We start from the raw sequence: 12,173 nt of genomic DNA, 5'->3' as shown, positions 1-12,173 counted from the left end.
TCAGCTCTGTGTGTCAAATTCACACCTCATTTCTTTGTATTGTACAAACACTATTCTACATTTTGACCGACTACGCTGTAATAATGTACATGTAAATTCCAAAGGCCACTCCACTTGATTCTTTCACTGGAAATTATATTTGAGGGATTATTTTTTCTGAGCTTACCAAGTGGAGTACTTTTTCGTTAAATTATGTTACCATTATTTTTTCGGATATTACCGTTACAAATGCATTTTATACGCTTACACGTTTGTATGTGGTAGTGCATAACGATCATTTAATTTTTTTCAATTGGTAATTCGAATATATGGCCATGGTAGAAGTGATTTTTTTATGGTAAACTTGCCATAAAATACCGGTGATTGAATATTTATTCAAAATATTAACTGATATTGATCATTTTCCCAAGAAATGATGGTCGTGTTGTATTTATTCAATGGTAATTTGAATAAAACTTATTATTGGTAGCAAAAAAAATGAAATAACGATCATTTCAGTCACAATAACAGTTAACAAAATAAAAAAAAATCGGTAAAATCGTTATTGGTAAAAACATATTATTTTCATTGGTAACTTCAAATTGGTAAATCGAAGTGAAAATAATGTTTATTTAATTAAAAATAACGGTGTCTGATCAAGTTTAAAGAAGAAAGTTTAAAGGTCATGTCGACATTGATAATGGTCGTGTCAGAAAAAATACTGGTATTCATATTATAAATAATCTAACAATTAATAAAATCTGAATGTTGTTCAAATATCCAGCTCATTTTGCTTTATCTGACGTATTGGTAATGTAGCCGAAAATCATTTTCTGGAAATGGTAGTTCCATATTTTTTATGGTTTCTTTTAGTTAATTTAATGACTTTCCCAAAGTTTATATTTTTCTTCTAGATTTTTCAATCGGTAGGTTAGAAATAATATATGTTGCGTAACGCAATTGGTATTTTGTGCGAAAATTATTAGTAATATTGGTTCGTTATATCTGTCAAAATAATTTTTATTATTAGCCGTGTATCATTTTTCCGTGTTTCGTATAGATCACTAAAATGACCGCTGGCGTGACGATCGACGGTTCGGTTTTGTGTGCAAACTAATGACAACCAACTTTGCTTCTAAGGGAATTCCCCGTATTTAGTTCATTTACATTCATTTCAAAGAATTGGACGCACTCACTTATTCATTACTATGTGAAATTGTGAAGTTGGTTTCAATTAGTTTGCACACTTTTCCCCACCATTCCTCACGTTTCCGTCATCAGTTTCACCAAACGAAGAGATCTATTGGTAAATTATACATGTTAAAGTGGTCATGCCTGCCATATCCATCCATTGGTAATCTACAAATATAATTGGTATTTCAATATAATTTATCGGTAAATTGAAGATTGGTAAATTCCATTTTACTATAGTGGTATTTTCAGTATTGGTATTCGTGGTTAAATCAAGCGATATTTTAGGGGAAATTAAACGGTATTAATGATTTGTCCTTAAAAAATAGTGGTATTTCGTTAATAATATTGGTAAAACCGATAAAATATAACGAACAACTCGAATTATAGAGTAAAATATTGGTAACGTATCACAAACTTCCTTTTTCGCCAATTGGTATTTTATTATTTTTCACTTAGTGGTAAATCCTAAAAATAACATGGAAACTACGTAGAAAACAATGGTAGATTAGAAAAAAATATTGGTTATCTTAGTATTTGTTTAATTTATTGGGATTAGTGGTATTTGAGAATAATTCAATGGTAAATAGGAAATCAAAAATATTGGTAAACATAAATTGGTATCGTAATATTACTTCACATTATTAAACCATTAGGGCTGTTCATTTTACTGGAAGAGTCTTTTTTAGAATTTCAAAAAAATAGTTTAGATGTGGGGAGCTAGGCGCGTACGAAAGCGTTGGTTAGAAGAGAGGAGAATGATGGTGTATATCTTTTTTACTCTTCTAACCAACGCATTCGTACATTCGCCTATCTCCCCACAACTAAACTATTTTTTATGGTTATTAAACCATAGTATTTAATCTATACGGCTTGATTTCCACTTACAAAAAACAGTCCGTTTTGCCTCTGACCAGCTTTTTTCGTAAGGGAAAATCAAGATAAAGTGTATTTGATTTGATACATCAAAACTATAGACATTATCAAATTAAGGTGAAATTATGTTGGATAGTGTTATGAATAAATAATCTATTGCAAAAGTAGCGAACGGTGTGAGAAATAAGTTGGTTATACTATAACTAATCAAGGCAAAAATCAAAACTTAAAATTGTGGTAAAAATCAAGCGAGAGGAAACTTATACGAATAAATACTTAAATTTTTGCTAGAATGCATGTCGTGTATTCGTTTAAATGCATTGGAAGTGATAAGGTATTGAGACTGGTTTTTCCCCCTCTTTCGCTCTTTTATCACTGTTTTTATGTTTTTATGTTTTGTATGTGCATGCGGCTGCGGCAAGCAATTTGCAACGATTCCGACTCAATCCATTGTCAAAGTGAATGTGTACAAGTGCATCATTAATTTATTCTCCGTTTTACAATAGTTGTGTTGTTCACCATCCAGGTACGTTCTTATGCAATTTAATTTCAAATCAAAGATGCATTTCTGTGTGAATAAGGAATTATCAATGAGACGAGAATGCCACAAAATTCATTTCCATTTATAAAAATCGATCGTTGCGTTATTCACTGGCTGTGTATTAGTGTTAAAAAAAATGTCTTTCTTCAACGCACTGCTCCAAGCATGAACATAAGAAATATTTGGAGGCTGATGAAGTCACAGTAGGCACTGCGTTTCTTTCGTAAAGATAGATGACTTGTTTTCGTTGTATGAGTTAAAACACACGATACAATCAATCTTAAGCGGTAGCTCTCATCACAAAAGCCTCCAAATTGGACATTTGTCAGTGTTCATGCTAGGAGCAGTGCGTTGCTTTCTTTTTAAATGAGATGATATAATGTTATCGTGTACAAAGTGAACATAGGTAGGAGTGATTATTTGTTAAAAAGTCCAATTAGGGACCTAAATAGCAGTTGACTTTGTAGAACGAACACAATAAAATTGAAGTGAAGTAAAGTGCACCTTAAGTTCTTTAAGATTTTTCTTTGTTCCATTTTGTTTGCCACGAGAAGTTGTCGAACAAATTTTTTTCCGGAAAATGAAAAAAAATGGCCAAAAACGTACGAAAAAAGTCTAGTGTCTAGAACAAAAGAAGTGCTGTAACGTCAGAATTTGACATTATTTTGAATGGGTTAATAACCCATTGGGTTAAAGACAGTAAAAAAAAGAATTTCATCGAGGAATGGGACCAATTAAATAGTTATGTCACATGAAAAATCTTTCGTAAAAGTAAATTGAAACTTTCATGGGGAAAATCGCCCAATACAAACAAAAAATGGAACTTTCCATAATCCTTGAACAGAAATCAGGAGAGGGGAAGTAGTGACGAAATGTATGTGCAAAAAACACTTGAATTAGTATCCCAAATTAGAGCTGCCTATCTCGTCAGAAGTACCTGAACGTAGGTTTCGAATGACACCACTTTTACCAACGCACTTCAAGCAAAAGTGGTACTCTAAATAGGGTACTGAAACTTGACAGTGCTCCTTACAAAATTTTACACTGTAAAAAGAGTGGGGATTAAATTTCATACAAAAAGTACTCTATTTGACAGCTGTCATAAATAGCACTTTTGCTTGAAGTGCGTTGCTTTTATGAAAAAAAAGGAAATGGCCAGGCCAGGGAAAATAACTTCAAAGTTGATGAATTTTCCGGAACACTTTTTGGGCGAGCCCTAATACCGGCTTCTGAGACTAATGAGCCATACTTTCCACAATAGAAGAAATTTTTCAAAAAAGATATTGTATTTTCGGAGATATTCGACTTTGGAGGTTTTCGTATGGTTCGTCAACGGCTACAAAGTTTATATGAAAAAGGCAACTCAACAAAAACAAAATTCCGAATTTTCCTAAAAAAAACATTTGATTCAAGTTGATTTCATACACAATCTGTTCTGAGTAGAAATGTGCGGGCCGACCTATTTTCAAAACCCGACCCAGCCCGGCCCAGACAAATTTTTAATGCCCGAGCCCGACCCGACCCGACAATTTTGTAGTAAAACCCGGCCCGGCCCGACTCGGCCCGTATTTTTTTTATTAAGTAAAAAAACCTAAAATTGGCGCGCCTACCAAGTGGAAATCGTTCGGTTACCTATCGTTATAATAATCTAGTCCTACAAATCTATCGAACACTTCAAAGGAAGCTTACTCTCGGACTGTATTGCATTTTTTCTTTAAATTTTTCTTTAAGATTTCACATTTTTTTAAAAGACGAACAAATTCGGGCCAGCCCGAATCTTTGTTTTTGAAACCCGAGCCCGACCGAGCCTGACAAATTTTTGAAACCCGGACCCAAGCCCAGTCGGGCCGGGCTGGGCCGGGTCGGGTAGTTGAATTTCGGGCGGCCCGCACATCTCTAGTTCTGAGTGCGTTTACCCCATCTGTCTTAACCTGTTCTTTCAGAACCTTGGATCTTTTTAATGAAATAAATTGTCATTTATATTAAAAGCTAGGCCTACTTATGAATTACAGGTCCCTCATCAAATCGTCCACTCTCGCCTGCGTTTACTGTGTCGTAATGTTATCTATCTTTACTTGAATTTCAATTGAAGAATCTAATGTTAACTGAAATGCAAGAAACTTGCCATTTATGATCATTACTGATAATCCCTTAGAAATTGCAACTGCTGTCAGTGATTGATTTTATATTTTCTAGCTTAACATGCACAGAGATCGACAGTGGGGTTCAAACCGAACCGGAAACCGAGGCGATATGCATTCAAGGCAGTACATAGTCCGTAGACGGAACCAAGGCCAAACATCAATCTGGAAACAGGATGTGGCAGATATATGCCTGATTTGCACTGTAGCGGCATATTTCATGTTAAATCCAGCATTGGTTTGGATTTTAATCAACATAGAGACTTACTTTGTGTACTACGTTGATAAACGGCAATGTCTTGATGAAAATTCGTGGAGAATATCGGAGTCTACTCTTCTCCTGTTCGGCTTTTTCGGTGGTTGGATTGGTGCAATATTTGCCCAAACTCAATTTCAACATAAAATTAATTTTTCTCGAAAAAAGTGGTTCCAAATTAAGTTTTACTTGAGCATTCCGGGCAGTTTCATTTTCTTTATGATTTTGATTTTGCATTTTAGGAAATAAAAATGTTGGCGAGTGTATTTCTTGGACTATTTGATTTAATGAAAAGTGGTATCAACGAACCGGCTTCGAATCGAATACTCACATGAGTTAAGGGCGTATAAATTTTATTGCGTAGGGGGTGCATGCAAATCAAATTATTTGTAGTCATTTCAAAACCAATCTCACCGACTAATAACACTAACAAGTATGGGTGACGAGCTGTGCTATAAAGAAACAAAAGATATCCAAAATCAGCTAAAGACTTAGCACAGAGGAGATGTTTTCGATTCAGAGAGATGTTAATATGACGACTGGGCAATACCCTCTCTAGCAATCAAACTACTTTAATTAAGGTGGTGAAAGAATCAAGTAGCCTTTGAAATTTACATGTACAACGTACAATACAAAGAAATAAGGTGTGAATTTGACACAGAGAGCTGAGAGTTTGTTTGCTAGAGAGAGTATTGGGTCGTTTCGACGGAGAGGGAATATGTCGAATGATTTTGAAATTGGTTGAGAGAAAACGTATTGAATTCTCTCTCAAAACCCCAACTGTCATTCGACATCCCAAGTAGCCTTAGAAAACCGCGGTTACTAAACGTTACCAATTCGTTGCCAACTTTTTCGTTCTACAACGGATTATGTAACGAATAAGTTGTATTCAGCTTAACTTATTCGTTATATAACCGTGATACAACTGATTGGAACGAATTAGTTGCAACACAGTTATTTGAGCAATAAGTTAATTGATAGTATTTGTTGAAAACATATTCGTCAAGTAACCGGTAACCGTCATACAACCAAAAAGCAATGAACACAAGGTAGGGTCGAATGTCAAACTTTGTATGTAGCGGAGGACATAGCGATTTCATATAAACAAACTCACCTCTCATGTGAAAGTGTAAAAATTGCCAATATCTTAACGGAAAACCAGCAATTTCGGTGTACAGCAGGGACTAATGCCGAAAATTTTGAAAAGTTCTCTAGCTTTATGCCAATTTGTAAATCCATCGACTTCACGATTTTTGTGATGTCGCTGTTATCGAATTAGGTTTCTTATGTCTTGTTAGGAATGTTAGGACCGGCAACAGCTACTTACAAAAAAGTAAAATTGACGGATAAAATTTTGTTTAAAAGAGAGAGAGAGAGAGAGAGAGAGATAGCAATTTTAATTATCAATTATTGTACGTGTATTGCAGATGTATGGAAAATACCTCAACTATTTTGCTTGTATTTTATAATAACCATATTTACCACAAACATTTTAACTTTGTTAACAAAACCAAAAACCAAAAAAATTAACAAAATATTTTTGGCACTTTTGAAATACCCTATGAAAAAGTGCACTCCAGGCGAGACATCTCTTGAAGTTTTTGACCGATTTAAATTTTTTAGGATTTTGAATTGGCTACAAACTTCCCGAAGAAAGTTTTCGGGATTTTTTAGTATTTCGATCGGATTTCTAGGTTTTAAGCAGAAAAAAATGAAACTCCAACTTCCGCCATTATTTTCGGCCATTTTGGTTTTTTTGACAACAAAAATTTTTTTCTAATTTTTTTTTGAACATTTAAGAATATTTTACAGCTTATTCCACATCGATATCTGTTTGGAAATTGGCATGAAAATTCAGTGAAGCCAAAGTGACATAACGGCCGCTCCCAGCGGAACGAGTGAGCTTTTGGAGTTGCCCCTGATGATTTTGGAATCAACATTCCATAGAGATCATAATAAAATCATAAAATCAATTTTACCTCAATTTGCACAATCCTAGTGTATTTCCCAGCCTTAGCGGACGCACTACTAGCGCCGACAGCAAATTTGCTATTTTCAAAAATGATTTGGTTGAGCTAATTTTAAGAGCGCGAAATAGAATTTCTTTGTTTTTTGTTGTTTGGGCGTCATTTGCCTGTTTATGGAAAAGGAAAAACTACGTAACACTTCTTCTTCTTCTCTTTCAGCCTATTTCTATCCGCAGCTGGACATAGGCCTCCCCAATTCTCTTCCATTCCGATCGATCCATTTCCACTTGTTGCCAATTCGTGCCTGCACTTCACCCTATATTATTCCATCTCACAGGTGGTCTGTGGTCTCCAGAGTATGATCTTTTCCATTGATTTGTCATTCTTTGTCTCTGAGCTTAATTCCAAGCATACTCCGTTCCATCGATCTTTGTGCCACTCTCAATTTATTTTCGGAAGATTTTGTTAACTTTAACGTTTCCGCAAGGTAAGGACACACGTATCGAATACTTTACGTTTCAGACTATTGTTTATTTTGCTTTTGAAAATTAGCCTGAGTTTTCCGCACGCTGCTGACGTTTTATTTCTGCAAATCTCACATTATTGTTTCTCGAACGTATTGCGAGGGAGTGTTTGATGGCAATTGAACGTGTGCATATTGATGACAACAAGCAAAAAATCACCAACGACGGTAACATACCAACGATGAAACGTTAAAATAAACCCGGCAGAAAATGTTCAAGAAATTTAATGCATTGAAAATATTGATTTACATGAATTGCTAAAGTGGATTGCAGCTGGAGAAGAAGCCACATGCGCAACGATTACAGTCCAATTGATGTTACTTACTTCTCATTCATTCTATACATTTTGGTAAATGTCTTAGCATTGTTGGCTGGAATGAATCGATGGAATTGGATTGTAGACATTTTTGTGACTTCGTACTTTTCTCTGCTCGTATTTATTGAGAAATTATTTCAACTTTCCATAAAAAGCTATTACGACAGTTCGTTAACGCCGACAACAGCACACATTTCTCATACCGCCGAAATATTCTGTGCGTCGCGTTTTTCCACGGCAGAGTAAAATAAACCAGGCAGGAGCGGTTCATTTTCGAAACGTCAAATAAGGGACCTAATACACTGGATGAAAATGAACTCACTCAAATGAACACTGACATAAATTGAAAAATTTTATTCGCAAAACTAGCATAGGGCTACTAGATTATTCAGGTCCCTAGTCAAACCAGCGCTCCTGCCTTGTTAACTTTACACTGACGTGGTTTTTCTCTACAACAACACAATAGTAATTGATGCCAGATTAAAATACCACAGCCAATCAACATTGTCAAAATCCACTCAAGTGAATGAAAACGAGGGCAGCAGTAACTACCACAGGGAAAAATGTGAAGGAAGCCAAGTAGTAAAACTAAAGCAACAACCAAAACGACAAACAAGGGAATAGTTGAACGCATTCCATCGAAGACGTTACGTTCCCCAAAAAGTTTTCTTGAATTGAATACGTTAAAGAACGTCATCGAAATGAAAGCGTCCGGAACGAACAAGTATTCACGAAAAACCAGGTTATAAACAAAGGGAATTGTAAGAAACACAAGAATTTGGTAAATTGACTGAACGCAAACGTTTTTCAACATTATCTTCGAAATTATCGATTCACTTCGTCCGTAAGATCGTTTCTGTGACAAATCGTCCGTTATTTTGTGTGTAAAAAATGTCGATATCAGTGCCACAATAGCCAGAAACCAATCAATCCAATAAAACGTTTCGGCTATGCAGGGAACCAAAAATGAACTAAGAATTGTGCCCGCAACAATTACCACTTTGGCACTCAAAGCAAATTGCACAAATTTAGCAATTGAGTCATAGCAATTACGACCCCACAGCACGGTACGCACAATTCCATCTAATTTATCGTCCTTTAACACGACAGTGGATGCGTCTTTTGCCACGCCAGCACCCAACCGATTGAGCGCAATTCCAATGTCTGCCTTTTTCAATGCTAATGCATCTCCATCACTGTTACCGACCATGGCCACAATTTCACCATTCCGTTTGAAGCCATCGATCAGGTTGTATTTATCGATAGGTGAAGCTCTGGCAATCACACGCAAATTAGGTGTCAAAGTATTGAACAAATCTTGCTGAATAACTCCGTCCTTGTCACGAATGCAACGATTAAACTCTATTGCATCCAGGGCCACATTCTCTCCATCTGTTTCCATTATTCCACACTTTAATGCGACCGCTTTTGCAGTTTCGATGTTGTCACCACTAATCATTCGGACGGTGATTCCCATTGATTTAAGACTCTTGACTGTGTCAGCAGCGTTGGGTCTTATTGGATCATCAATCCCGAGTACGCCTAGAAACGTTAAATTTTGAACAATATTCACTTCGTCGTCCCAATTAGGTTCGCAGTCTACATAGGTTTCGTGGACACCAGCAGTTTTATCGGTAATAAAGTCACGGTATGCTAAGGTGATCGTTCTTAAACATTTGCTAGCTATTGGCGTTATAACGTCATTTTGGAGGTGGTCGCACAAGGTATCCGTCATTTGTGCCAGTTCGCCGTTTTGACCGAACATAAAATTACATTTGCCAAGCACAATTTCAGACGCTCCTTTGATGAAGAGTCGATAGCCGTTTCCATTGTTTATTGCAGTGCCCATGAATTTTCGATCTGAATTGAATGGATAGACATGGTTCACTCTCTGGGTAGAGTTCGCAAGTCGGATTGTTTGGACGCTCAGACCAATTTTGGTAACAAACTGCAATAGGGCACGTTCAGTGTAATTTCCAAATTGTGCCACGTTGTCATCGGTATTGATGCGCGTGATTGATGGCGTGGATGAGTTTATGGAAATATTCTCTGCTATCAACTTTAGGATGTCATTCGGAAGAGCTGGTTGGCTACTTTCGGTGGTCCACGTTTGCTGCTGATCGCATATGTGAGACAGTACAACTTCCATTTCATTCGTGGTCAACGTTCCAGTTTTATCGAAGCAAATCGACGAAACACTTCCCATCGTTTCACATTTGTCTAGACGACGTAAATGGATGTTCTCCCGGTAAAGCTTTATAAACGTGAGGAACAACGTAATCGGAACTACTAAAAGGATGCTCTCTGGTATTCCGGATAGAAAGACACCAATGGATTCGACAAAAATCTTTTGCAAATAACGGGTTTCCCATTCTTCCAAGGTCATACTAAACGGTACTGAGCTACCCCGTACATTCAAAATAACGAAAACAATACCACCAATGACCAGGCAAACGCAAATAATTATCCAAATTAATTTTCGAATCTTTTGACGGAGAATACTTGCTTCTTCGTCGAACGTAATTCGCCCACTGTCTCCACTATCAATTTCTTTCCTTTTGCCGATCTTTGCTCTTTTTTCCATTATTTCACTAATCTGTCCTTGACGCGTGTTCATTCCCACAGCCGTCACTACCATAATTCCACTGCCGGCAATTACTTTACTGCCACAGAGTATCATTGCGTCGAGAAGTTTACCTTTCTTGGTATAACACGACATGCCATTTATAAACGATTCGTCCACCTTGAGACCGTCACTTTCAATTAAAATACCATCAGCTGGTACGACACTATTCTCATTTAGAATGCACACATCTCCCACAACAATGTCATCAATAACTGCGCTCGTTACAGTCGCATTTCGAATTACAGTCACAGTCTGCTTCGATTCACTCCCAACATCGAAATAGCGTCGATACTTGTGCACAATGAAATAATCGAACGTAACAGTCACGAAAAGTACCACCGCCACAAATATCAATTTGTGAATTCCGAATAGCAGCAAGTACTGAATCAGAAACAGAATCAACAACGTCATGAGAAGTTTATCGCGCAAGACGTCACCCAGTACTGTCCAAAATGTTTCTCGAATTTTCGTCGATGTAGAATTACTACCGAATGTGGCTCGTTGATGTTCTATTGAGTTTGTTATTCCTTTACTCGGAGATGTACCCAATTGTTCACAGATTCCTTCAACGCCACCTAGCTTGTTTATTTCGATGACGCCTTCTTGACCACTGTATTGCATTAACTTGCATAAGCTGCTCAACGTTAGTCCGTAACATTCTGCCATGGTCACTGAAAACGTTCATTCGAATTTACAGATTTGTCGAAATTTCGATGAGAAGAAAAACTCACCTTCGTTGTCAGTAACAGTGGATATAACTGCGTTGACCGGTAAAATTGATACCAACCAAAACCGTGTTTGTGTGGCATATTCAATGCGAAACAACCCACAATGACGGAATTAATTAGTCAGGATGGTCAGGAATTCGTTTACTCACAACTGTATCAGTGAGTGATAGTAACAATCATACAGACAAAAGATTATGGAATATCTCAAATCGGTGTACTCTTACGAGCACTGCCGCCTTTTCCCTATAAACACTTTGGGCAAGTGGTGCCCGGAAAGAGGGAGACTGACCCCTAAAATTACAAGTAATGCTGGTGACGCCAAAACAGTAAAACGATTATAATTTAGGTCAATTTAGAGCTCATACGTTCATGATTAAAAGAGCTTTTTCTAAGAACTGAATATCAATGTCACAAAAACACTCTTGACTATCACACAGTTCTGTTTTGCTTTATTCATGTTCGAATGTTCTAATTATAGATTTTCGAGATGTATGAAAAGAAAAAACATTTTTCTCCAATTCGTCTCAGCTTCTCTTTTTCTTAAATCACTTAAAATATGCATAGAGCGTAGATTTGAGCAATGTATCTCAGTACTGTCAATGGTTGTCTCTGTCGTCCAGTCGGTCTTTCTGCATATACCGATTTATCTCGCCCAATGTCGAAATACTCTCGAGGTGTTGATCTCGCATATTCCCGAGCAAAAAAAATGAGCCAAAAAGTATATGCTTTAAGTATATGATCATAAACTTTTATATACTGCTGTTCCAGGAGTATATATAAGGGTATAATTAAATACTAGTACTTACTGAAGAGTATTTACTCGTACCCTTATGTATACTCTTGCATACTACAAGTCAGTCTGCCATGAATTCTCGTCGGGGCAACATCCTTGTGAGGTGAGATGTAAAACCAATGTTCAAAAATCATGTCCGGAGCGATAGCGGAGGACTTGACGCAGTCTAACTTCCAAAAAAAGAAGGAAGAAAATTTTTTGAGACGCGGCAACTATATATAGCCGAACATTTCCG

At 36.7% G+C, this 12,173-nt stretch overlaps 1 protein-coding gene across 2 annotated transcripts; it reads right to left on the bottom strand.

Moving 5' to 3' along the window:
* Positions 1 to 7,693: 7,693 nt before the first annotated feature.
* Positions 7,694 to 11,260, bottom strand: LOC119083892 (plasma membrane calcium-transporting ATPase 3-like). 2 transcript variants are annotated; one of them, XM_037193703.1, is made up of 2 exons: positions 11,149 to 11,260; positions 7,694 to 11,088 (listed from the first exon to the last, which is right to left on the bottom strand). In XM_037193703.1, the coding sequence occupies exon 2, from the start codon at positions 11,081 to 11,083 to the stop codon at positions 8,192 to 8,194; it is 2,892 nt and encodes a 963-aa protein (XP_037049598.1). In that variant the 5' UTR covers positions 11,084 to 11,088; positions 11,149 to 11,260; the 3' UTR covers positions 7,694 to 8,191. The 2 variants fall into 2 exon arrangements, with proteins under 2 accessions (XP_037049598.1, XP_037049597.1); XM_037193702.1 differs by having other exon boundaries at positions 7,694 to 11,096; positions 11,150 to 11,260.
* Positions 11,261 to 12,173: the final 913 nt, after the last annotated feature.

This window comes from Bradysia coprophila, unplaced genomic scaffold, assembly GCF_014529535.1.
Source record: "Bradysia coprophila strain Holo2 unplaced genomic scaffold, BU_Bcop_v1 contig_70, whole genome shotgun sequence".
NCBI classification, from domain to species: domain Eukaryota; kingdom Metazoa; phylum Arthropoda; class Insecta; order Diptera; family Sciaridae; genus Bradysia; species Bradysia coprophila.
Note: the sequence above shows the minus strand (reverse complement) of the source record. Positions and strands in the feature narration are given on the sequence as shown.

Bases quoted from the DNA above. Each gene is read 5' to 3' on its own strand.
- LOC119083892 (XM_037193702.1), bottom strand. From the start codon at position 11,226: ATGCCACACAAACACGGTTTTGGTTGGTATCAATTTTACCGGTCAACG. The intron at 11,097-11,149 runs GGTGAGTTTTTC...ATTCGAATGAAC, and splicing joins CCACTGTTACTGACAACGAA to GTTTTCAGTGACCATGGCAG.